This window comes from Poromitra crassiceps (assembly GCF_964638095.1).
Source record: "Poromitra crassiceps genome assembly, chromosome: 6".
In the NCBI taxonomy this organism is placed as follows: domain Eukaryota; kingdom Metazoa; phylum Chordata; class Actinopteri; order Beryciformes; family Melamphaidae; genus Poromitra; species Poromitra crassiceps.
Genome location: NC_139627.1, coordinates 62,334,822 through 62,359,963, shown reverse-complemented (window position 1 = coordinate 62,359,963; position 25,142 = coordinate 62,334,822). Strand labels below are relative to the sequence as shown.

At 44.3% G+C, this 25,142-nt stretch overlaps 1 protein-coding gene across 1 annotated transcript in view; it reads right to left on the bottom strand.

Moving 5' to 3' along the window:
- Positions 1-2,019: 2,019 nt before the first annotated feature.
- nup35 (nucleoporin 35) overlaps positions 2,020-25,142 on the bottom strand; it is a 43,762-nt gene continuing 20,639 nt past the window's right edge. The window contains exons 3-9 of the mRNA XM_083638871.1: positions 23,785-23,903; positions 20,133-20,190; positions 18,110-18,218; positions 16,813-16,882; positions 16,232-16,360; positions 16,026-16,145; positions 2,020-2,242 (exon numbers count right to left, since the gene is read on the bottom strand). Coding sequence (XP_083494997.1) covers positions 2,165-2,242; positions 16,026-16,145; positions 16,232-16,360; positions 16,813-16,882; positions 18,110-18,218; positions 20,133-20,190; positions 23,785-23,903 — 683 coding nt within the window. The 3' untranslated portion in view covers positions 2,020-2,164. The remainder of the gene's footprint in view (positions 2,243-16,025; positions 16,146-16,231; positions 16,361-16,812; positions 16,883-18,109; positions 18,219-20,132; positions 20,191-23,784; positions 23,904-25,142) is intronic.

Sequence of the window (25,142 nt, the reverse complement as noted above, 5' to 3'; positions counted from 1 at the left end):
AAAAGGCCCAGCAGCAACTGTACTTCCTATGGCAACTGAGGAAGTACAGGGTTAAACAATGCCTGCTGGTCCAATTCTACACTCCCATCATTCAAAGTTTACTCGCCTAGTCTGGTACGAAACAGTAGATAAACACTCCAAACACAAACTACAGCACATAGTCGAAGGCTTCCAAAACCATAGGATGTGACCGTCCCTCTCTTGACTCCATCTTCACCACCCATGATGGCAAGATTGCCAAGCACCCCTCCCAGCCAGCACACCACCTATTTGTGCCCATGCCCTCAGGCAGACGCTACAGGTCTATTCACCCCAAAAACATCCGCTTCAAGGACAGTCCCCACCCCTCCCCACCCACAGCTGCTGCCATAGGAACCCTGAACTCCCTTGGCTCCCCAGTCCCCACACCCTCTTCCCCCAGCACATGAACTAAGCACCTGATGGACTCTGCTTGACTTGTCCTTGTGTTGTATTTATGTACTGTATATTCTTGGGAAGGAGGGTAAATGTATATGTTCTATGTTTCATTCAGAGCTACAGAATATACTGTACCGAAACCAAATACCACCAATCTGGTTGTGTGGCAATAAAGTATCTTGTATCTTATCTTGTATACCTCCTTTAACACTTTGAGTGCCACGCCCTTGGGCAAAAGGTTGCTGTACTGTGCCACATAGGCCGCAATGCATTTTAATATAGCCATATCATTTTTTGTGTTCGGACAACCAATAGCCTCAATGAAACTTTGAACCCTTCTGTTTCATTTAAAAAAAAAACTGTGTTTATAAACCGTTCCATTTTGGAAATACACCCCTCTGAAAAAGAGTGTTTTCGACCGAAAAGAGCATGCTGAAATTAGTTTCTGAGATAATCACATCTTTATGTTAGAAAGGCGACAGAATGAATTCTGCTTTGAGTTGAACAAAATGCTATAGCTGAAATGAAAGGTTAGAATGTCTAGTTTACCTGCGGGAAAAAGTATGTCAAAAGAATGTGTTGTTTATTTTCTACATATATTAGTATACAGCTTGGTCTAACATCAAAATGCTCACTTTCATGGGGTCATGCTGGATGTTGAAGTCCATATTTCCACAAAGAAAGAAGATATCAACTTTTTTTTTTTCTGGATGAAACTACACATTCTAAGCTTTAATTTTTTGTGTAACATAACAATATTCAAACACAAAATTTCCTGCATTGTTTTATTTTCTTGAAAAGAACCTGCGTGCGCAGACCCTACACCTTCTTGCTGGTCTTGATTTACTGCTGGTGGGCATCAGATAGCCTATTCTAGCTTGTTTGCTCATTATGCATTGAGCCTGCTGCCTGGGTGTGTCAGTGTACTGTGAATGGTTGTATGCTGTAGTGGCCTGCGTGCCCCCACCCCCCTCCTCCCCCTCCTTCGTGGTGGGAGGAGTTTGCTCTGTTTGATCTGCACTGAAAAAGTCCGCTGCCTGCATCCCCCTGCTTTTTTACAGCGTGTCGCCAGCTCCCAGCTGAGAATAATGTAATTTTTCAGAAAGACCCTGGTGTCGCCGTGTCGGCAACTAAATCATATGGATGGACTATCGCAGCGGACACGGTAGGGGCTCAATTATGGCAGCAGATGAGTGCTGTTTCCCAGGCACAGCTAACGGTATGCACGCTTCATGCATATCATTGCGATTTCCGTTTCCTCATCACTTCTTCTCTCTTTTCTCCTGGCCGTTCTCTAATCTGGAGAGGACTGTCGCCACCTAAGGGTTCTGTAAAATAGGTTAGACACATTCAATAGCTCCCATATTGTAAGAGGCGATGTAAGAGGCTTAGATCGACATTCCCCCGTCAAAATATGAATTTGGAGTTATTGACGCCATTTGGCGTCGCTGGCAGCGTACGGTAAATTTCTCTTGACGCCATATGGCGTCGCTGGCACTCAATGTGTTAAAATAAAATATATTGGGTAAAAAGTTATTGGTGTGATTTGTAAAAACATAAAAAAAAAAGTGATTAATTCATGCATGATCTGATCAGTCAGGATTTAAATTTTATTGAAACAGAATAAAAACTAACAGAGTAGAACATTCAACCATCATTGCTGTTAAAAAACATCCACACACACGCACACATACACAGGGGGTCAGTCCGTCCATCAGGTATCCCATGATGTACCACTGTGATGATGTCACCAGCCAAACATGTACTCCATCGCCTTGGAAACAAAGCTGTCGTCCTTCATGGGCGTCTGTCTATCTGCCACCACCTACACACACACACACACACACACACACACACACACACACACACACACACACACACACACACACACACACTATTACAGGATTTACAGCTCAGGTACACTCAACTAAAGCCAAAAAGCACAATAACCCTTTAACTGTCCATACACTTATGGAACATTCTGTCAAAATAAAGGGAATGGGATCATTTTGGTCAATACAACACACAAGACAGCAAAACACACACAAGACAGCAAAACACATACAAGAGGTACGGTCCTCCAGTGGTTCAAGTCCTATCTTCAAGACAGGAAGTACTTCGTCTCCATTGGCAATTACACATCTGACCTAACTAGGATGACTTGTGGGGTGCCTCAAGGATCCATTATGGGGCCCGTTCTCTTCAACCTTTATATGCTCCCTCTAGGCCCAATTATGCAAAAAAACAAAGTAGCCTATCATAACTATGCAGACGACACTCAGTTGTATATAACTCTTTCCTCAGCTGACTATGCCCCCATAGAATCATTGTGCCAGTGCATTGATCAAATAAATAACTGGATGTGCCAGAATTTCCTACAGCTAAACAAAGACAAAACTGAGGTGATCGTCTTTGGCCCCAAAGAACAAAGGCTTAAAATCACTGTACGCCTTGAGTCTCTATCCCTGAAGCCTAACGCTTCATTCACACAGACAACCTACGCCTTGCCTCAACCCACGCCTACGCCGAGCTGGGCGTGAACCTGTTACACGCTTTTGCGATCACACCGCACGCCTTTTGCACGCCGAACCTGGAGCCGAGTCACAAGCGCCTCTCCTCTCTCCCGACTGTATTTTTTCACGTGTTGTCCAGAATTGTCATGGGTAGCCTCTAGGTAAAATAAATCGGATATATTTAATGTTATATTGATGCTGGATATGTATAACCAGGTCTGACTATAGTCTGACATTTTAGAGAGGTGATCTTGCAAGAATATGTGCTGGCAGCCTGGCACAACAACATTGTCCATCTTGCTTCTTCGGTCGCTATTCTCTCTCATGAAGATTTGTTTGCCGACGGGGAGAAAGCCCCACGTGATAGCCACCCGTCAATCTCTCTGTCTCTCTGCTCAACATGTTGTAGTAACTCCATTTTATTTTGAAATTCAGTTGACTTTTCCATTTCCGACGGATATTGTGCGTTTTTCTTTCATGGCTTGACAGAAGAAGTCTGCCTGCACGCGCCTTGTCGGCTTCAAAATAGAACTCACGCCTATTCGATAAAATCGGCAAGGCATAGGCAAGGCGTGGGTACACGCAGGGTTCACGCTCAGGCGCCCGGTGTACACAGCCTCGTTGACTAAAACGGACGCCTATTAAAAAGCGTGGGTAAAGGCAAGGCATAGGCAAGGCTTGGGTCGTCGGTGTGAAACCAGCCTAAGGATCAAGTCAAAAATCTTATTGATTCCGATCTCAACTTTAACTCCCACATTAAAGGCCGGCTTTTCCGTGGGGGATATGAATATATATTAAATCTCACGCCCCTAAGGTTTTCGAATCCGTTGAAATTTTTGAAATTGGAGGTTTACTCACAGAGATATCAACCGAAATCCACTCTGTGTGTGTGGGGGGGGGGGGTGGTGGGGGGGAGGTGCGGGTGCGGGGACTCGAAATACTACATTTCCCACAATGCACTGGGCTCGCGTGGCCTTCGTTTTCATGCCCACCCCTCAGGCATTTGGCTGATATCAAACTCCAGTAGGTGGCGGTAATGCACATATATGTTTGCCAACCGCCATAAAACTCAAAGAAGAAGAAGAAGAAGGCTTCGACAATAAAACATATAGGGCTCTATTCTCCCACAGGCCATCGGCGCTATTACGGGCCTTAACCGCAAAAAAACGTGCCTTGCGCCTGTTTCGGCAAGATAGCAATAGGCTTTAGGCTGCCAAATGCGCTTTAGGCCGAATGGGCGTGGCGCAGTCCCAAAGTGGGCGTGTCGGCGCTAAATACCAGCCTAGTCATATCTTGGGAGCTGGCCTACATTTAGCGCTTTGCGCTTTTGAAAAGCAGGCCTATTCTTTGCCTTCACTGCTTCTTCTCTGTCACCCTTCTCTCTCTCTCTCTCTGAGTTCCCAGCATGCATTGTGTTTCTTCATTTCGCTACTAAATAGCCACCAAATGAGCCAAAATAGATATAAAAGGTAGTTCTAAATTAATGTGTAATGGTAACACAGCCTGCCATTGTCAACATTTCAATATTGGACCAAATAAAACCTCGAAATGAAAACACCACCCTATGTGAAACATATATGTCCTCCTGGGCATATATATACCCCTTGTCGAGTTAACGTGATTTAGAGAAGTAACAGCGGAACGCGCTTCGGAACGCGCTTCTAATGGCATCTGCTATACTGTGATGTCCGTCCAATAACTTGGCCCTATTTCACATTTAGTTTTACAATAAAAACACATTTATGCAATGACTTGACATAATGTAGGGTATATTTATGTGCATCATCCTTCCTGCAGCAGGCGAGAGAAAATGATATCTTTCTGGACAAACTTTCACCAATCTAATAGGCTATATTTTTCTAGCTGATGCATAGAACATTATTTTCACTTTGATCTTGCTATAGTGTAGCGTATTTACATGCTTGCAGTATTGAAACTGCAGTTAGATTGGTTTGAGAAGCATAATAATATGGAATAATAGCCTATAATGCAGACAGACAGGCTGGATGAAGGGGGGGGGGGGGGGCAGAGCGTTTGGCTTTCGTCTGGTTTTGCGGGATCACTGGAATTGGAGCTAAAAAGGCAAGCGTGCGATTCGTTTATTGCACTTATCCAATGAGCATGACGGTGCATAATTTTACGCCTAAAAGGCGTGGTTGTAATGCTTTGGGCTGCATCTAGCGCCAGCACGACGATATCAAGTGCGCCTTTCCACGCCCACTGCTTTGATCTGCGCCTGCCGCTCGGCCTAGAAACTGCGCCGATGCAACGATAGGGGCCATAGAGAAGAAGAAATAAATCGAAAATAAAATTGCCTCCAAATTGCACCAAATTTAAACCGAAGTATATATGTCGGGAGATGTCTTCATAAAAAAAAATTCATGCATTTTAAGGCATTTTCGTAGGAGTTACGTGCATCTGATGTTGTAACTATTTTCTGTAAAAATGTGTAAAAACGGGTACATTGCTCAGCGTTGATTTCGTTACTTCAACCCACCTACTACTAGATGTAAAATTTGACGAGCTTTCCAATGCCGCCAGTCCCGTGTCGGTACGTGCTTCCGTTCCCGAGATTGGTCTCTTTGCAAGGAACTATGGAAAGCTAATATTAGCTACAGCAGGCTAGGCGGTTGAAAAAGATGGCTGCCTTTTTGTTTTTGGTCAAGGCCTCTGAAGGGGCGTGGAGGACCTCTAGAGGCGGGACCATGGCCAACAACAGTTGTAGTTCATAGGTGCACGACTTCCGCAAGGCGGGGATTGTCGCTCTGACGCGTTTTGCGTCAGAGCGACATGGAAATAATGTGATAGATGCTTGATAGGCATGGCAGTGAATAACCAATTTCAAACATTTCAACGGATTCGAAAACCTTAGGGGCGTGAGATTTAATATATATTCATATTCCCCACGGGAAAGCCGTCCTTTAAGTCAATTAGAAAATCAGCTTTTTATCATCTTAAAAATATAGCAAGAATTAGGGGATACATGTCCAGACAGGATCTAGACAAACTAATTCACGCCTTCATTTATAGTAGGTTAGACTACTGCAATAGCCTTTTTTCTGGTCTCTCCAAAAAAGAACTTAGGCAACTTCAACTCATTCAGAATGCTGCTGCTAGAGTTCTAACGAAGACTGAGAAAGCTGATCATATCACTCCAGTTCTTAAGTCCTTACACTGGTTGCCAGTGTGTCATAGAATAGATTTTAAAATACTGTTATTAGTCTATAAATCACTTAATGGCCTAGGCCCAAAATACATAGCTGAATTGCTCCCACGCTACGGACCGTCTAGAACTCTTAGGTCAACAGGGTCCAGCTTATTAACTGTCCCTAGGATCAAAACAAATCATGGGAAGGCTGCATTTACCCACTATGCTTCTGCTAGCTAGAACAAATTGCCTGAAGACCTCAGATCTGCCCCAACCTTACTTACTTTTAAAAATAAGTGCCTTTTAAACATGGACTCTGGATCATGTCAGGCTACAGAGAACAGGATATTTTCAGGTTTTGCCTTTCTAAACATGAGGGGTCTTTGTTAAGAAACAACTGGATATGAGCCGGGGGGGCGCGCGGTAGCATGTATCAAACACAAGAAATGTGATAGGAAACAGCTTTAGCTATGAGGCAGTCAAAATAGTGGTCGCACCGTCGTCAATCACTGTGGGTGATTTATTTTACAAGTGGCAACTAGTCATATCTGACTAGTTTTAAATGTATTTCTCCCCACAAAAGTTTGATAGCCTATGTTTCCTAAATAAACGTTTTGAATCCATTCATTTCTCTATAGTCCATTCTTTATAGCCTCTATAGTCGTAGTCGATCTTATTTATTCCAGTGTTGTCATTAAGAGGCCGATTTCGCAGCAAGAATATTTAATTGGTCGGCACGTCGTTCTCGGTAAAGGACGCTTTCGTTATTGAAACAGACAACATGCATGCATGCTCCTACTGTAGCCTATCTATCTGCATTTGCAGAAACTCATGAACCCATATCTTCTGGACATTGCCTTGATGAAAAAACAACGTAGCGTTAGCTAAAAGTAATAAGTGCGACAACTTGAATCTCCCACAAACGTTAGGCTTTTTCTGACATGGGAGCAAGCAAGCAGCGCAGCAGCGTCCCTCCTGATGCACTGGACCTGGCTGCCTGCAACTGCAGTCAAGTCAGCCCTCACCTCGGAAAGCACGGTCATTCTAGCCCCCACTTAACAATTCAAGCCGTTTTTGCAACACTTGAGGAAACCGTGAGTTTGCTCGTTGATATAAGCGATTGCCCGAACGATTAATTAATTAATAAACTAGCGAACGTGAAGTGAGTCACGAAGAGCCACACCCGCCCACTCAGATGCGGATAATGACCTGCCACTGTTAAACATGAGCTGCGATTGCGTGGAAGCGGATCTTATACCGGCGGTCGAGGTAGATAAGATACGGAGTCGCGTAGGCCGGCTAATTGTTGTTTAACATGCAGGCCAACCGGCTAGGTGCAGGTTATAATACGGATTCCACTGCATGTTAACTCATTGAGTGCCAAGGACGTCGATCGACGTCAAAGTAAATAGTGACGTTGAGTGCCAATGACGTCGATCGACGTCAAATGCGTTTTTTGACGGTGGGACGTGGATCAAAGCCTCCTGCATCTCCTGTACAAATATTGTAGCTATTGAAGGTGTATAACCTATTTTACGGACTCATTAGGTGGCGACAGTGCTCTCCAGATTAGAGAAAGGTCAGGAAAACAACAGGAAAAATCCCCGTGATGAAAGAGAAACCGCTCATGCTGCAGCCAGAGCCATATAGATGGCTCTGACTGGAGCTGACGTTGGCTGCGAACAGCAGTCAATCCGCGCCCACAACTGAGCCCCTCTGCCTCTGTCTGTCTGTCTGCATAGTTTCTCCACACGATTAGCCGCCAGAAAAGCAGCACCCGACGCCGAAGGGCCAAACCATTTTCAGCAGTCCGGTGTGGCTTTTCCGTGTCGCGCTGGGAGCCGGCGCACAAAAACGGAGCACTCCGAAAATAGACTGGGTGCGTGTTAGGCTGTGTGTTAGTGTGGGGAGGAGTTTGCAGCTGAGGGGGGGAGAGGGGGGTGGGGCACGCAGGGCACCACACAACTACACCACGTCACTACATCAGAAAATATTAGCTTCAGACTCAGTGAATGTGCTTGAAATGCTTCATTTCACAAAAGGCGGAATAACTCAGCTTCTAATTTGAAACGCATGTTTTTGCTCAAAACAACCTATCTTCTCCGGCTCATAACTAAAGAAGGGAAAATGGTATCAATAAACTTTTTTTTGCTGATGATAGAATAGAGTCTCCTTGTTCTTTGTGCGTGTTCGGTGTTTACATAGTAATATCACACAATATTCTGTGGGCCTCGAGAAATCACTGAAAACGCTCTGAAACTCTGGCACTGGGAGCGCCCGTTCTCCAAAAGTGGCTGGCACTCAATGAGTTAAGAAGTGGCTATAGACTAAAGACTTTTATGTTTACCGTCACTTTTAACTGCTGACAGCTACTATGCAAACCCAATGAGTCCTCTATAAGTTTTAGCTCTTTCTGCAACTGCTGCGCCTGTTGCTTAATGATCAAACATTTCCATTCATGTAGCCTACAGTATTTATGTTTTTGTTTCAACTACAAACATAAATAAACGCCAACTTTCTTTTTTTTTATATAAAAAAATCGATCTCTGGACATATGAATCGATATCAAAGCATTAAAATAAAAATCGATTAAAAATCTGAGAATCGATTTTTTGAACCCAGCCCTAATAAAGAATATAGCAAGATTAACCGGGTTGTAATGTAATGTAATGAGATTAACCGGGTTGAGGGCAGAAAATACACTTGCACAGTTGCAGCAGTCATATCCTCGAGGCTGTGATGAAGCCTGGATCGTGACACAGCTGCAGCAGTCATAACCTCGAGGCTGTGATGAAGCCTGGATCGTGACACAGCTGCAGCAGTCATATCCTCGAGCTGGAGAGATGAGTTTGACTGGGTGTGTTATGAGGAAGGCAAATGTTCTGCTATGTCTGCTGGGAGCAACCCACAAGTAAGTTCTGTTGTGTTAAAGTCGAGCTGAACCCAAAAATTACTTTTCTTTTCTTTTAGTTCAAATACCTGGGTATGCAGTGCACCTATTTAATACTATTTAATAATGTATGCAAACAAAATCACAAAAGTCTAATTTCTTTCGTTTCTACATTACATTACATTACATTACGTCATTTGGCAGACGCTTTTATCCAAAGCGACTTACAATAACACACTTTTTGTCAGCAATAGAGCAATCAACTATGGAGCACAGTCTATGACAACTACAAATCCTGAAGGAACAGTGGTACGAGTTTTAGTTTAGGTTTTTTTTTTTTTTTTTTTTTTTGAAAGAGAGAGAAAGAAGTTAGATCAAGAAGGGCCCAGGTGGAGCCTGAAAAGGTGAGTCTTTAGTCTTTTCCGAAAGATCGGCAGTGATTCAGCAGTCCTGACCGAAGGTGGCAGCTCGTTCCACCATTGGGGTGCCAGGGAGGAGAAGAGTCGAGATCGGGATGAGCGACTTTTGAGCGCCCGTAGCGAAGGAGGAGCGAGGCGCCCTGCACTGGTGGAGGAGCGAAGGGAGCGGTGAGAGGTTTGGAACCTGACCATAGATTGCAGGTACAGGGGAGCTGACTGGTGTACTGCCCTGTAGGCCAGTACCAGTGTCTTGAATTTGATGCGAGCTGAGATGGGAAGCCAGTGGAGGTCCCGGAAGAGGGGAGTGACATGAGAGAATTTGGGTTGGTTGAATACCAGACGGGCTGCAGCGTTCTGAATGAGCTGAAGCGGTCGGATGTCGGTGGCAGGTAGGCCAGCCAGGAGCACGTTGCAGTAGTCCAGGCGAGGGACGATAAGTGACTGGACCAGGAGTTGAGTCGCTTCTCTTGTGAGGAAGGGACGGATTTTGCGGATGTTGTAGAGGGAGAACCTACAGGAGCGTGCTGTCGCAGCTATGTTGGCAGAGCAAGACAGCTGGTTGTCGAGGATCACCCCAAGGTTCTTAGCTGTTTGGGAGGGCAGTACAGTGGTGTTGTCGATGGAGATGGAGAGATCTGTGAGAGGACAGTCTTTCCCTGGGAGGAAGAGTAGCTCTGTCTTACCAAGGTTGAGCTTGAGGTGGTGGGCAGACATCCAGTCGCCAATGTCCTTGAGACATGCAGAGATGCGAGCCTCGATTTGAGTGTCGGAGGGGGGGAAGGAAAGGAAAAGTTGGGTGTCATCAGCATAGCAATGATAAGAGAAGCCATGAGAAGAGATCACATAGGCAAGAGATCTGATATAGAGAAGAAAAAGTAAGGGGCCCAGGACTGAGCCCTGGGGGACACCAGTGGTAAGAGGGCAGGATCTGGAGACGGACCCTCTCCATAAGACCTGGTATGAGCGGTTCGAGAGATAGGAAGCAAACCAGGAGAGTGCAGAACCTGAAATGCCGAGGTCAGACAGAGTGGAAAGAAGGATTTGGTGATTGACTGTATCGAAGGCAGCAGACAGGTCAAGGAGGACAAGGACAGAGGAGAGGGATGAGGCCTTAGCAGTGTGAAGGGCCTCTGTGACAGCAAGAAGAGCTGTCTCAGTGGAGTGAGAAGCCTTGAAACCGGACTGCAGAGGGTCCAAGAGGTCATTCTGGGAGAGATAGAGAGAAAGTTGTTCGGACGCTGCTCGTTCAAGGGTTTTGGAAAGGAATGAGAGAAGAGAGACAGGTCTGTAGTTCTGAATAGCAGTAGGGTCAAGGGAGGGTTTCTTAAGCAGAGGCTTGACTCTTGCAGCCTTTAGAGCAGGCGGAACAAGACCAGAGGACAGAGAGGAGTTTATGAAGGTAGTGAGGAAGGGAGATATGTCCGGTGAGATGGTTTGGAGGAGAGAGGAAGGGATGGGATCGAGGGGGCAGTAAGTGGCTCGGTTCGAGCTGATGAGTTTAAGCACCTCATCGGGAGAGAGGGGGGAGAAGGAAGGAAATCCAGGGACAGGGGGCCGAGGAGCAGGATTGGAGTCGGGAGTGTTAGTGAGGGTGCCTGGAGGATGGAAGGAGGAGCTGATGTCATCCACCTTTTTAGTAAAGAAGGTTACAAAATCATCAGCAGAGAGGGAGGAGGGAAGGGGGGAGGGTTGAGGAGCGTAGAGAAGGTGGAGAACAGTTTACTGGGGTTGGATGCAGAGGACTGGATTTCAGAGATGAAGAAGGAGGTTTTTGCTTTGGAGACAGCAGAGGTGAAGTTGGAGTGGATAAGATGGTAGGAAGAGAGGTCTTCAGGGTAGGGCTGTGCGATTAATCGATTTTGAATCGTAATCGAATTAATTAGTTAGGACGATGTTAAAAAAATGAAAATCGTAAAATCGTTATTTTTTATTATTATTATTTTTTTATTTAATTTTCACTTTAACTAGGGTAAGTACGTTACGCGGGGCGGCTCTCTCTCATGTACGCATGCTGCTACTTGTCCATTCTCCCCGCTGTAAAGTCTCTCTAGAGCAGGGGTCACCAACCTTTTTGAGGTCGAGGGCTACCTGAAGGGTAGAGAGTCATGTCGGGGGCTACCTGTTGAAATTTGCTCGATTTACCTTTAAATAATGAGTATTATGCATTTAATCGAGACATACACTCTTTTCTTTCACTGTTGTGAAGAATAACTCTTCCTCCCACTCCTCTTGAAATTGGTAATGTTTTTTCTTTCACTTTTCTGCCATTGTTCTTGCGTTCCATCATTTAGCTTAGCCGACTGATATAATCATTGGCAGCTGGCAGTCGCACTGTCGCAGAGTGAATGACGTAGTGACGTAACGTAAAACTAAACTTTGACCCCAGCCCAGGCGGATCAAAATAGTTAATCAATAATTAATTATACACAGACAATAAATTATACACAGACAATAAACGTTTTTAAAACGTATGCATTGTTAAACAAATTATTTTCTACATTTGTGTGTTATTGTGGGAAGGGAGGAGAAAAACAAATAAAAAATAAATTTTTCTGATTATATTTTTTTGTTTCGTTTTTTTGTTTTTTCTTTCTTTCCCCTGTGGCTGAGCCTGTTTGTCTGTTTGGTCTTGTTTGTGTAAAAAAAAAAAAAAAATTTTTTTTTTTTTTTTTTAATTTTTCTGAACGTGGCTTGCGGGCGTCGCCCGCGGGCGACTGGTTGGCTACCACTGCTCTAGAGGCTGTGATACTGGCTACTAAAAACAGCAGCGCAATGGACTTATTTCAACACCTCCGACCAAAAAGCAGCTTGTTGCACTGCGGGCTGTAGCCTACAAGATAACGATTGCCACAACACACTCACGCGCGCACACGAACACAGACGTTATCACCGGACGATGAAACGTTGCTTTTACAGTTCACATAATAACAAAACAACACGTGAGGCCACCGAGTACTGATAGATTGGCTGTATTCATGGCTGTAAGTTAGCAGCCTCAGCTGACTCACCTGTCCCTGTGTGTCTGAATTTCCCCCTAACTGCTATCGCAGTTCCACGCATTCCTGTTGTGACTTTGTGTTATTCTAGTACAGATATAACTCCGAGCACGGGTGGTCGCTTAGACACTAATATAATTATCTCACGGAGGAACACGCAAATCCACCAGTGTCAAGTTAGCAAGCAACAGCCAGGAAGTTAAGCATAGCAGCGGCAAGCTAAAACAGGAAGTTGAGTTGTTCTACCTTCAGAGTAAAAGCGTAAATTGTCAATTATGGAAAAAAGGGGGGAAAAGAGCTCTGCAGGGCAACAAATGTTTAGAGAAGTATAATAGTATAATAAATCGAAATCGAAATCGAAAATCGAGTTTTGAGAGAAAAAATCGTCAATTTTAGTTTTAGGCAAAATCGCACAGCCCTACTTCAGGGTGGTGTGATTTTCTCCATTTTCTCTCAGCTGCCCGAAGCTCTGTTCGATGAGTTCGCAGAGTTTCAGTTAGCCAGGGAGCAGGGGGAGAGGATCGGGCAGGTTTAGTGGTGAGAGGGCAGAGAGAATCAAGAGCAGAGGAGAGAGAGGATAGAAGAGCGGTGGAAGCCTCGTCAGTGGACAGGAGAGCAAACTGCTCGGCTGAGGGAAGCAAGGAGAGGGCGGTAGAAGAGAGAGAGGGTCAGGTGAGAGAGTTTTTAGGTTGCGTCGGGTGGTGATAGAGTGAGGGGGTGATGGGTGGGAGGAGGGGATGGGGATGGGAAGAGAGAAGGTGGGTTTTTCACACTTTTTTTCATCAAATTTTTTCAAGATTTTTCAAGAAACTGTACAGTAATGTACAGTTTGCTGACATCACCTAGTACTATCAAATTTCTACCCCATTTCAACCAATCATATCATGACATGCAGCTGTCAATCAAATCTTCATTTCAGGATAATTTTCTCTTCCAAAAGAAAGAGAAAATGGCGCCTAGTGCCTGTCTGGCAGAATTCCTATCCCATAAACTAACTACTAACTTGGCCAATTGTTAGAAACATGAACAAAAAACAAAAACTATAATCTCTAAGAATGCAAAGAAATGTAACTGGCTCGTTAAAATACGCATTCCAGGAATATTAATTACATTTATAACGATAATGGCGCACGCCTCCGAGCCTGACAGCCTCCCTGGCTGTTAGGGCTGTGGATCTTCACTGGCCTCACGATTCGATTCGATTACGATTCAGAGGGCTACGATTCGATTCGATAACGATTATCGATGCATCTCGATGCATCTTAAATCGATGCATAATTTTGCAATTTTTTTGCAATACATGATTTCTTTTTTCTCACTTTATTTTTTCTCACTGTGTGGCTACTTTTAAAATAAAAGTGCATTTGGAATTGCATTGTATTATGATCCATAATTAAAATGAACAACTGCATGTACTTCCATTATATTTTATTTGATTATTAATTATTATTATTTATTTTTTTTATAATCGATTTTTGACATTTGTGAATCAATGCAGAATCGTGCACGTCCGCATCGCGATGCATCTTATAATCGATTCTTTTTGACACCCCTACTGGCTGTCAGGGGTCGTCTCTCAGAGTTTCCAGGCGGGCGGGCAGCACCCATGCATCGGATTGTCCGCTCGCTCCGCACCAAGCAGCCTGGCTGCCTGGTACTCCGCGGATCCCACTCGCGTAGCACGACAACACGCTGAATCCCACCCGATTTGGGGGTGGAACACGCCAGGATTGGCCAATGCCAAAGCCAGTCCTCAGAATTGTCAAATCAAATAATCGACACCGTATAGTCCGCCTCTCAATTTGCTTTCAGTCTGAAACGGACTCAGATGCACGTGACGAACGGGTTCACCTCGACTTTAAGGTTAGCTAGCTAACATTCATATTAGGGATGCACCGATTGCCATTTTCTTGGCCGATTCCGATTTCCGATTTTTGAATAGTCTGACTTGCCGATACCGATTTTTGCCGATTCCGATTTTTTTTTCTAAAAACAACAATTGACAGCTTACACAAACGTTTTTGTAACTTTGTTTGAAAATTAAGATTCATAGAACAATTCTTACATCTAATGGGGATCCAAATAATCTTATCTTATCTTATCATTTGCATGAAGTAGGACCATCTCACTCAAACACATCTCAAAATAAAAGTGTTCCAGGTTAGGCTACTGGACAGAGCTTTTTTGTGCAAATACAATGAATACAAAAATTAAATTAAATCCAATAGCCTATATCCCACAGCTATCATGCATTTACTTTTCCAAAAGAAAACAGGTGCAACAGAACATCAAAATGATCCATGGACAAGGAGTTTATAGCCTGGCTCCAGAGTCCTCTTGAGTAGAGGGGAAATGAGTTTATGAGTTACAGTAACGATCTTCAGTCTGAATATCAGGCGGAGTTTACACACAGTCCGAAGTTTGGTATGCGTATTTTTATCTGCCATCCGAAAAAATATCGTCACGCACAGAAATCCTTGCACACTTGTGAGTCCGATGCATTTTTATTATTATGTCCGTCGTTCTATTTGCAATACGAAACAAATAGTCTCTCCTGTATCTACGTTACAACATGACTGACAGGCTGAGGCACCAGCGCTGATGTGGAATGGAAAAGGCAGGTCGGGGAATGGTGGACACAATGCTCGCGTTCACCTCGCCAAGTCGGCTGTGCACTGTGGCCGGGTGCAGCAGCACTGCTTCCCGGGTAGAGAGAGCAGAGAGAGGGGGGCCAGTGAGGTGCGAAGCGAGCCGCTCAGACTTGACTCCAGCCGAGCGGGACTCGGCCGCATCTCTGTCTCCACGGCTTATTTTCGACTTGCATGTGTGACAAACTGCGAGATTTGTCTACTTCACTGACGGTGAAAAAAATCCACAACGAGGAAGGTATGCTGGCGTGTGTGTGGTGGTGGCTGGGTGCCTGTCTCGGTGCTTTGGGGTGCGCGCACGTCATGTGAAAATCGGCTCACAGAATCGGCTATTTAGAGTGACCGGCGCAGATCACCGATCGAGGCCGATCACGTGAAAATCGGCCATTTCCGGTCACGTGCCGATCGATCGGTGCATCCCTAATTCATATGGCTAAAATTAGCGTTAGCATGGGTACTGGCCATATTCCAACTAAAATGCCACATTCTGACCGAAAAGCCATAGTCCAAAGCCCACTGTTCACTCTGTGGAGTTGCAGTTCAGTGGCTGTGCATGTTTATGAGGATGTAACATTAATGTACACAGGTAACGTTAACGCAAGTCTGCACATCCATGCAATTTTTATGTGATTTCGATAAATTAGAGTTCTGCATTTAGCAGAAGAGGCCCTCAGTAATATAGTTTTATCAGGTAATAAACAGTATCAGTGCCGGATAACAATAAATGATGCACATTATTCATGGTTAGGGGTTTCCATTAGTCTACCTCTAACAGAGGTACTTATTGGAAACCCCTAACCATGAATAATGTGTGATGAGTCTGTCGTCGTTTGTCCTTAATATCTTAATGAATTTTGACGTGCTTGTTAAAAAAATATTTGGGCTTGGCCCTTTTCATCAGGACAAGTGAAAGAATGGTGCTAAGTGCATCAAACAGTTCATGTCGAGCCCTGTCAGAGGTCACATGGTTAGTGCCGTAGGGGTCAGGGGTCACCTGGTAGTCTGTAGCTCTGTATGCGGAGCTGAGCGGTCTGATGGAGGAACGCGGTGTGGAGGGAAGAACAGAGGAAGAGCAGGGAGGAGGAGAGATGACATCACTTCCTTCCATCACACTCTGAGGAGAGAGACAGACAGGTGGTCAGACAGGCAGACAGTCAGTCAGTCACACAGACACACACACAAACACAGACAGACAGGTACCTTGTCTATACAGGGTTTGACTCCGACCATGATGCAGTCTCCAAACACCTTGCCATCTTTCGACAGAGCCTTCCTGGCCTGAAGTCTGGACTGATACTGCAGGTGCATCCAGTTCCCCGGAGATGCCATCTGGGGGCCAATACAACCGTCAATATATACAGGGTGCCATTTGTATTTGTGTGTGTGTTGGGGGGGGGGGGGGGGGGGGGGGGCGCACAGAGGGGGTGATGTTTTTTTAAAGACAAGACACCCTAAAGTCAACGATGTGTTTTTCTTCTCGTTCCTTCAGTTGGATGTTTGAGCTTCACTGTGCAGAGTTTGACACAATTTTTTAGCAGAACTTTTCCAGGGCCTGGACATTTATTTTAAATTTCCATTACTTTTCCAGGTTTTTCATGACCGTACCGTTTTACATGTCACCGTACAAACCCTGCTTGGTGCCAGGTGCTTTCTCAGCCATTATCCAAGGCCACAGATGACAGACCACTGTGTGTGTGTGTGTCTGTGTGTGTGTGTGTGTGTCTCTGTGTGTGTGTGTGTGTGTGTGTGTGTGTGTGTGTGTGTGTGTCTGTGTCTCACACCGTGTGTTTGAGGATGTTTCCGTACTGAGCAAACTGGAGGAGGATGTAGGAGGCTGAGGCTGGAGGAAACCTACACACACAACAAACATAACACGCACACACATAAAACACGCACACACACAGTTTATTGAGGACGGCTTGAAACTACTGATTGAGTTATGTACCGGTATATAAAAATGCAAGATCCGGCAACATTGTTTGCTAGTGATATGCGCATACATACATTTTAGTGACAGTTATTTATGACGTTACAGTATTTAATTAATTACTTAATTAAAAAATGAAGACCTTTGTAAATGAAATTCAATACTTTTAAGGCCTTATTAATTAGAATATTAAATTCAATTACTTTTTAATACGTTTAAGACCCTGCGGACTGAGTCTAGTACTAGTATGTACTAGAATATTAATACTAGAGTATTAGTATTGTACTACAGTATTAGTACTAGATTATTAATACTACTATATTTTAGTACTTCAGTATTAGTACTACAGTGATAGTACTACAGTATTCGTTCTAAAGTATTAGCACTGGATTGTTAGCACTAGAGTATTAGTGTTACAGTGTTAGTACTACAATGTTAGTACTACAGTATTAGTACTACAGTATTAGTACTAGATTAATACTACAGTTTCAGTACTTTAGTATTAGCACTTAAGTATTAGTACTTCCTTCAGTATTAGTACTTCCTTCAGTATTAGTTAGTACTTCCTTCAGTATTAGTACTTCCTTCAGTATTAGTACTTCCTTCAGTATTAGTACTTCCTTCAGTATTAGTACTTCAGTATTAGTACTTCCTTCAGTATTAGTACTTCATTATTAGTACTTCCTTCAGTATTAGTACTTCAGTATTAGTACTTCCTTCAGTATTAGTACTTCCTTCAGTATTAGTACTTCAGTATTAGTACTTCAGTATTAGTACTTCCTTCAGTATTAGTACTTCAGTATTAGTACTTCAGTATTAGTACTTCCTTCAGTATTAGTACTTCAGTATTAGTACTTCAATATTAGTACTTCAGTATTAGTACTTCCTGCAGTATTAGTACTTCAGTACTAGTACTTCCTTCAGTATTAGTACTTCAGTATTATTACTCCAGTATTAGTACTTCAGTATTAGTACTTCCTTCAGTATTAATACTTCAGTATTAGTACGTCAGTATTAGTATTAGTACTTCGGTATTTATACTATCACTAGATTATCACTAGAGTATTAGTACTACAGTGTTAGTACTACATTATTAGTAGTGGAGTATTGGTACATTAGTATTAGTGGAGTATGAGTATTGTTGTTCTGACCCGAACACGGTGACCCAGCTCTGGTCCAGCTGGTCATCAGAGCACAAAGACTCTCCCTGACTGAAGAACGGATCAGCCTGAGCTGGAGACAGGCACACAGCCTGCACACCTGAGAGACAGACAGGTAGAGAGGGGGAGAGACGGGTGAGAGAGACAGACAGGTAGAGAGGGGGAGAGAGAGAGACGAGACAGGTGAGAGAGCGACAGGTGAGAGAGGGGTGAGAGAGACAGGTGAGAGAGAGAGACAGACAGGTGAGAGAGAGACAGACAGGTGAGAGAGAGACAGAGGTGAGAGAGAGACCAGGGTATATGCAGGAATCCTAAAGTTAAATTCAATATGTTCTAAGAGCTTTTTTAAGACCCTTTCAATATATTTTAAGACCTCAACACTTTCGTCACATCAGCGATAGGGGTGTAAATTAGGGATGTCCTCGACTCAGGATTCTGCCAGTTGAATCGTATTTGATTGTCCAATACGAATATTCAACTATTCTCGGGTTGCGCCGATTGATTGGCGATCGGATGGTATATTGCCAACTCAATGGCTGAAATGACGATTGATTTTCCCTCGCCGATCTCGATCGCCCCCCGCGTGTGGCAGCTCCCTGAGAGCAGAGATGTGACGCAGCAGTTTGACTGAGCAGTGTGTGTGTGTCCCGTTCATATTCTTCACTCCAAAACAACTCAACTCAGTGCGCTGTGCACACCCCCCTCCCGTTAACGTTAGATGTGGAGGTCGCTACTTCTAGCCCATGCCTAGTCTACAGCTCTCCCCAGATTGACAGAGGGGGTGGAGCAGCGACCGGGCCAGCAGGGGAAAATTGGCCAAGTACAATTGGGGAGAAAATGGGAGGGGGAATCAGAAGGGGGGAAAATCTACCAGTGAACTGTTTCTCAACCACTGGGTGAGCCGTCGTCAGGTGTGCCCTGGGAACTTAATTGGTCCATAAAAATGAGAAATTAATCTTAAGTTGCACCAAACCAACAAAATGATTTCATACATTATTCATTAGGGCTGTGAATCTTCACTGGCCTCACGATTCGATTACGATTCATCTGTCAACGATTCGATTCGATTCGATTAAACGATGCATCACGATGCATCGCGATGCATCGCGATGCATCTTAAATCGATGCATCACTTTTTCCGCAATACATGATTTATTTTTTCTCACTTTCTTTTTTCTCACTGTGTGGCTACTTTTAAAATAAAAGTGCATTTGGAATTGCATTGTATTATGATCCATAATTAAAATAAACAACTGCATGTACTTACATTCTATTTTATTTGATAAAAAAAAATAATTAATAATCGATTTTTGATATTTGTTAATCGATGCAGAATCGTGCACGTCCGCATCGCGATGCATCTTATAATCGATTATTTTTGACACCCCTATTATTCATACATTACATGCGTTCATTAGGGCAACACCTAAACACAAAAAAGTTACTTTTCAGAGTGGGACATTCTTTTAAGTTAGTTTTTATTCACTTGTTCCCAGCAGTTACATGTTTTTACTTTATTATTCAGTTTGAGTTGTATAATATTCTATAGTTGTGTTAGTGGTTGTGGTGTGTTGTATGATTTCAGCTTTTATATTGTCTGGTTTTATTATATTGCATGATTGGACGACGATCAAGGGATATGAAACAGCTGTGAACGAACTATAGAGGGAATGAGTCCGGACGACCTGGGCCCAGTTGCACAAAGCACCTTAGGTTAAGATTTCCCTTAGGGTCCGAGTTAAGGTGTCCATAAAATAGAATCGACTGCACAAAACACCCTAACTCGGACCCTAAGAGAAATCTTAACCTAAGGTGCTTTGTGCAACTGGGCCCTGGATGTTAGCACTTCCGCTTCCTACGTGAAAGAGTCAATGGGATTTTAGTATGGGGATTTTGGTTAAAAGCCTGAAAAAAGTTCTGCGGTTTATGAAACAGCAAACCTTGTGTTCAACAAGATAATCTTCACACAAATACGGAACACTTTTATGATTTTCAAAGCGTAAATGCGTTGTACCTGAACCTGGAGAGAAGGCTTGACGTCCGGACAGGGGAGACTGCATCACTGGAAAAGACTGGATAGAGGGAGAGAGAGAGAGGGAGGATTCACAATGGTCATGCCAATAAAGCCTATTTGAATCATATATAGATAGATAGATAGATCGATAGATAGATGGCTTGTTCCAATTAGGGTTGTGCGATGTCAACCAAATAGCCTTCGTGATGGTTCCACAGTGAAACATCGTGATGGACGATGGCATCGTCGTTGATGGGGGGGAAGGATTAATCCATCGATTAATCGGATAATAACTACTTTTGCATTATTAACTCATTGAGTGCCAGCCACTTTTGGAGAACGGACGCTCCCAGTGCCAGAGTTTCAGAGCGTTTTCAGTGATTTCTCGAGGCCCACAGAATATTGTGTGATATTACTATGTAAACACTGAACACGCACAAAGAACGATGAGACTCTATTCTATCATCTGCAAAAAAAAGTTTATTGATCCCATTTTCCGTTCTTTAGTTATGAGCCGGAGAAGATAGCTTGATTCATCCAAAAACAGCAATTTTTTTCTAGAAGCTGAGATAATTGGCCTTTTGTGAAATTAAACATTTCAAGCACATCACTGACTCTGAAGCTAATCTTTTCTAATGTAGTCACACCTCAAAAATAATTTCCTTCAATAAAACAGTGAAGGCCAGGGAATTTTGTTTGGCAGAATAATATTTTTAGCTACAACCAGCAGCGCTGGCCCCTGCGTGCGCTGCTGGTTGCAGCTTCTTGCTGGTCTTGATTTGCTGCTGGTGGGCATCGGATATTCTGGCTTGCGTTTGTCAATCCTGTCCTGCTGCCTGGGTCTGTCTGGGTGTTGCGTGCTGCTCTGCGTGCCCCCCCCCCCCCCCCCCCCCCCCGCCCCGCCCCGCCTCGCCTCGCCTCAACTGCACACTCCTCCTCCTGTCTGTGGTGGCTCTCTGCTGAGTTTGCTGTGCGCACAGTGAAGGGTGAACATCCAGCTTTTTTACAGCGTTCCGCGTGTGTTTGTCACCGGCTCCTATGCTTCCAGTTGAGAATAATAAACAACTCCACGGTGTGGATGTGCGGATGTGCTGTTGCAACCGACACGGATCGGCTCAATTGTGGGAGCAGATTGGCTGCTGCAGGCACAGCTGCAGTAACGTGCTTCAGCATATCGATGCATACGGATGCGATGCGATTTCCGTTTCCATAACGACTTCTTCTTTGTTTTTTCCTTGCCTTTCTGTTATGTGGAGAGCACTGTCGCCACCTAAGGGTTCTGTAAAATAGGTTATAGACCTCCAATAGCTACAATAGTTGTACCAGAGATGTATCAGGGATTGATCCACGTCCCACCGTCAAAAAACGCAATTGACGACAATCGTCGTCTTTGGCACTCTACGTCAGTATTTGAATTGACGACAGCTGTCGTCATTGGCATTCAATGAGTTAAAGAGCAACAATAATTCAATGTCAATGTCAAATGTAATGTAATATTTTAATTTTACATGATGACTATTTTGGGACCCGCCACGTGGTGGGTAGGGATGTGCCGATTGGCGATTGGATCGTATATTGCCGACTCAATGGCTGAAATGACGATTGATTTTCCATAGCCGATTTCGATCGCCCCCCGTGTGTGGCTGCTCCCTGACCCCGCCCCCCGTGTGTGGCTGCTCCCTGAGAGCAGAGATGCGACGCAGCAGTTTGACTGAGCAGGGTGTGTGTTCAGACCAGACCATTAACAAACGCTACTAGCCTACTGCCTTCAAACATGTTTCTGATGTCCGCAAGGAGCCCTGCCACCAAAATCTTTAATTACGAGTCTCCCCGCAGTCGCCCGCCCCCCGATCCGTCTCATCTTCTCTTCTCATTCTCCACATGCCGCGTGCAAAACTCCTCTGTGCTCAGCTCCATAAGAGTAACGTTATATATGTAGACGTAGGCAGGCACAATGACCGATGAATAAAACGTTGTTAGAAGACCGTAGTTTTGCGCCACTGTCAGTCAGAGGCTGTGATTAATCGTCCTACGTGTCTGTCATGCAGTGCTGCGGGAGGATGAAAGCAATCCATTCAGTCTGTCCAAACTTAATACCGATCTAATCTCAGTTAGTATGAGATGCAGGGAAATGTATTATAGTAGCCGATGTGTTTAGAATTGCATTGTCACGTTGTCCAGACAGTCTTGCTATAGTATACCGTTATATTTTACATGTTTGCTATATTTAAACTGCCATGAGATTTGCGGAGATGACGGTGGGGATGAAAGTCGCTTAAAAGTCTGTAGGCTACGTGTGTCTATGTGCTTAATTGGTGCGACAATATCACTGCATCTCATGCGATGATCGTGCATTGGCGATGTCAAAGGGTGGCGATTGGACGATCTGACTGAGGTCAAGATCGCGCACCTCTAGTGGTGGGTAGACCCCTGAGCGTCACACGCCAAACGTAAAATCTATTCGCCATTGGTGCTTGGCGGGTGTTAACTCATTGAGTGCCAGCCACTTTTGGAGAACGGATGCTCCCAGTGCCAGAGTTTCAGAGCGTTTTCAGTGATTTCTCGAGGCCCACAGAATATTGTGTGATATTACTATGTAAACACTGAACACGCACAAAGAACGATGAGACTCTATTCTATCATCTGCAAAAAAAAGTTTATTGATCCCATTTTCCGTTCTTTAGTTATGAGCCGGAGAAGATAGCTTGATTCATCCAAAAACAGCAATTTTTTTCTAGAAGCTGAGATAATTGGCCTTTTGTGAAATTAAACATTTCAAGCACATCACTGACTCTGAAGCTAATCTTTTCTAATGTAGTCACACCTCAAAAATAATTTCCTTCAATAAAACAGTGAAGGCCAGGGAATTCTGTTTGGCAGAATAATATTTTTTAGCTACAACCAGCAGCGCTGGCCCCTGCGTGCGCTGCTGGTTGCAGCTTCTTGCTGGTCTTGATTTGCTGCTGGTGGGCATCGGATATTCTGGCTTGCGTTTGTCAATCCTGTCCTGCTGCCTGGGTCTGTCTGGGTGTTGCGCGCTGCTCTGCGTGCCCCCCCCCCGCCCCGCCCCGCCTCGCCTCAACTGCACACTCCTCCTCCTGTCTGTGGTGGCTCTCTGCTGAGTTTGCTGTGCGCACAGTGAAGGGACATCGACATCCTGCTTTTTTACAGCGTTCCGCGTGTGTTTGTCACCGGCAACGATGCTTCCAGTTGAGAATAATAACAACTCCACGGTGTGGATGTGCGGATGTGCTGTCCGGCTCAATTGTGGGAGCAGATTGGCTGCTGCAGGCACAGCTGCAGTAACGTGCTTCAGCATATCGATGCATACGGATGCGATGCGATTTCCGTTTCCATAACGACTTCTTCTTTGTTTTTTCCTTGCCTTTCTGTTATGTGGAGAGCACTGTCGCCACCTAAGGGTTCTGTAAAATAGGTTAGACACATCCAATAGCTATAATATTTGTACATCAGAGGCAGAAGGCTTTGATCGACGCCCCACCGTCAAAAAACGCAATTGACGAACATGTCCGTCCTTGGCACTCTACGTTACTATTTGAAATGACGAACATGTCCGTCCTTGGCACTCAATGAGTTAATTTCGGGCCCTGGCCGGAACTACATTCTTGACAAAAACCGGAAGTCTACCAACCTGTCTGTGTGTGTGGAGGGGGGTTGCCACAGTTACTAGATCGTCATGGATGCTGCGGACAGGCGGGGCACCACTTTTGTCTTTGGGGGTGGGGACAACCGGCTGAGGGGCGGAGCCTCCTGGAGAACAACAACAACAACACATGACAGTCAAAACTCAAATCTAGCAAATAAACTAGGGATGCCTTTATCGATTAGTTTTCCTGTCGATTACCCTTAAATTCTGAAGACGATTAGTCGATTAGTCTATAAGCAAAAAAAAAAAAAAAAAAAAATTTAAATTTTTTTTTTTTTTTTTTTTAAATTTAAATTAATAATTAAAAAAATTAATAATAATAATAATCAGGACGCCATCTAAATTGACCATAATTTAATCTATGTCAAAACATTCAACATGCAATTATTACATGTATTTATTTGCATTATCGTGCACACAGGCAACGACTTTCTCTTCCAGTTTCCAGTCACTGACTGCTTCTCGCAGGTGTGCTGCCAGATTTTCACCGCTATGCCTGTCCTCCATGGGGCGGGTTTGTAGAACACAGCTACAGAGCTGTCCACGTTCGTTGATGAAATGACAGGTTATTGTCACGTATGCTTCTGTTGCAATGGACGTCCAGATGTCTGACGTTATTGCCACACACTGTGCCTCCTCTAACTGCTGTTTAATGTACTCAGTCATTTTGCCATGGCTCACCTCCACTCTGGATGTTATCAAGGTGCGCCCCGGCACGGTGTATGCGGGCTCGACAAAGTTCATCAACTTGCGAAAGCCTTCGCCCTCGACAAAGCACAGTGGTAGCATATCGCGGGCAGTCATCTCAGCGAGGAGTTGTGTGATCGTTTCGGACCGGCGAGGGTCACATCGTCTGCGGGGTTCTGCAGTAAAAGCTGTGATACTGGTCTGCCTGCTACTATCCGCATCATCTCCTCCACGCAAGTTTACGTCGAGATGCTTGTTCTGAAGGTGGGTCCTCATTGCAGTGGTAGAGTGGTTATATGCAAGCTTGAGAGAACATAGCCGACACACAACCTTGTTGTCTCTTTCTTCATCAAAGTATTGCCAAACTTTGCTAGTTTTCTGTCGCGTGGCCATTGTTGCTCCTCCTTTGTGTACTTCTCAAATCCTGTTCTCCGTGTGCGGGGAGGGGGGCGGAGGGGCAGTTGCCTTCAGTGACCCTGGGAATTCTACTAGCGCATGGATGACTGACGGTGAAAGACGCAAAAAATAAAAATAAAATAGTAAAATAATTGTCGATTAGTAATTTTCACTCCGACTAGTGAGTGTGTCGACGACTAATCGATTAATCGATTATTTTGCGGCACCCCTAAAATAAACCATACATGAGTTGTGGGAAA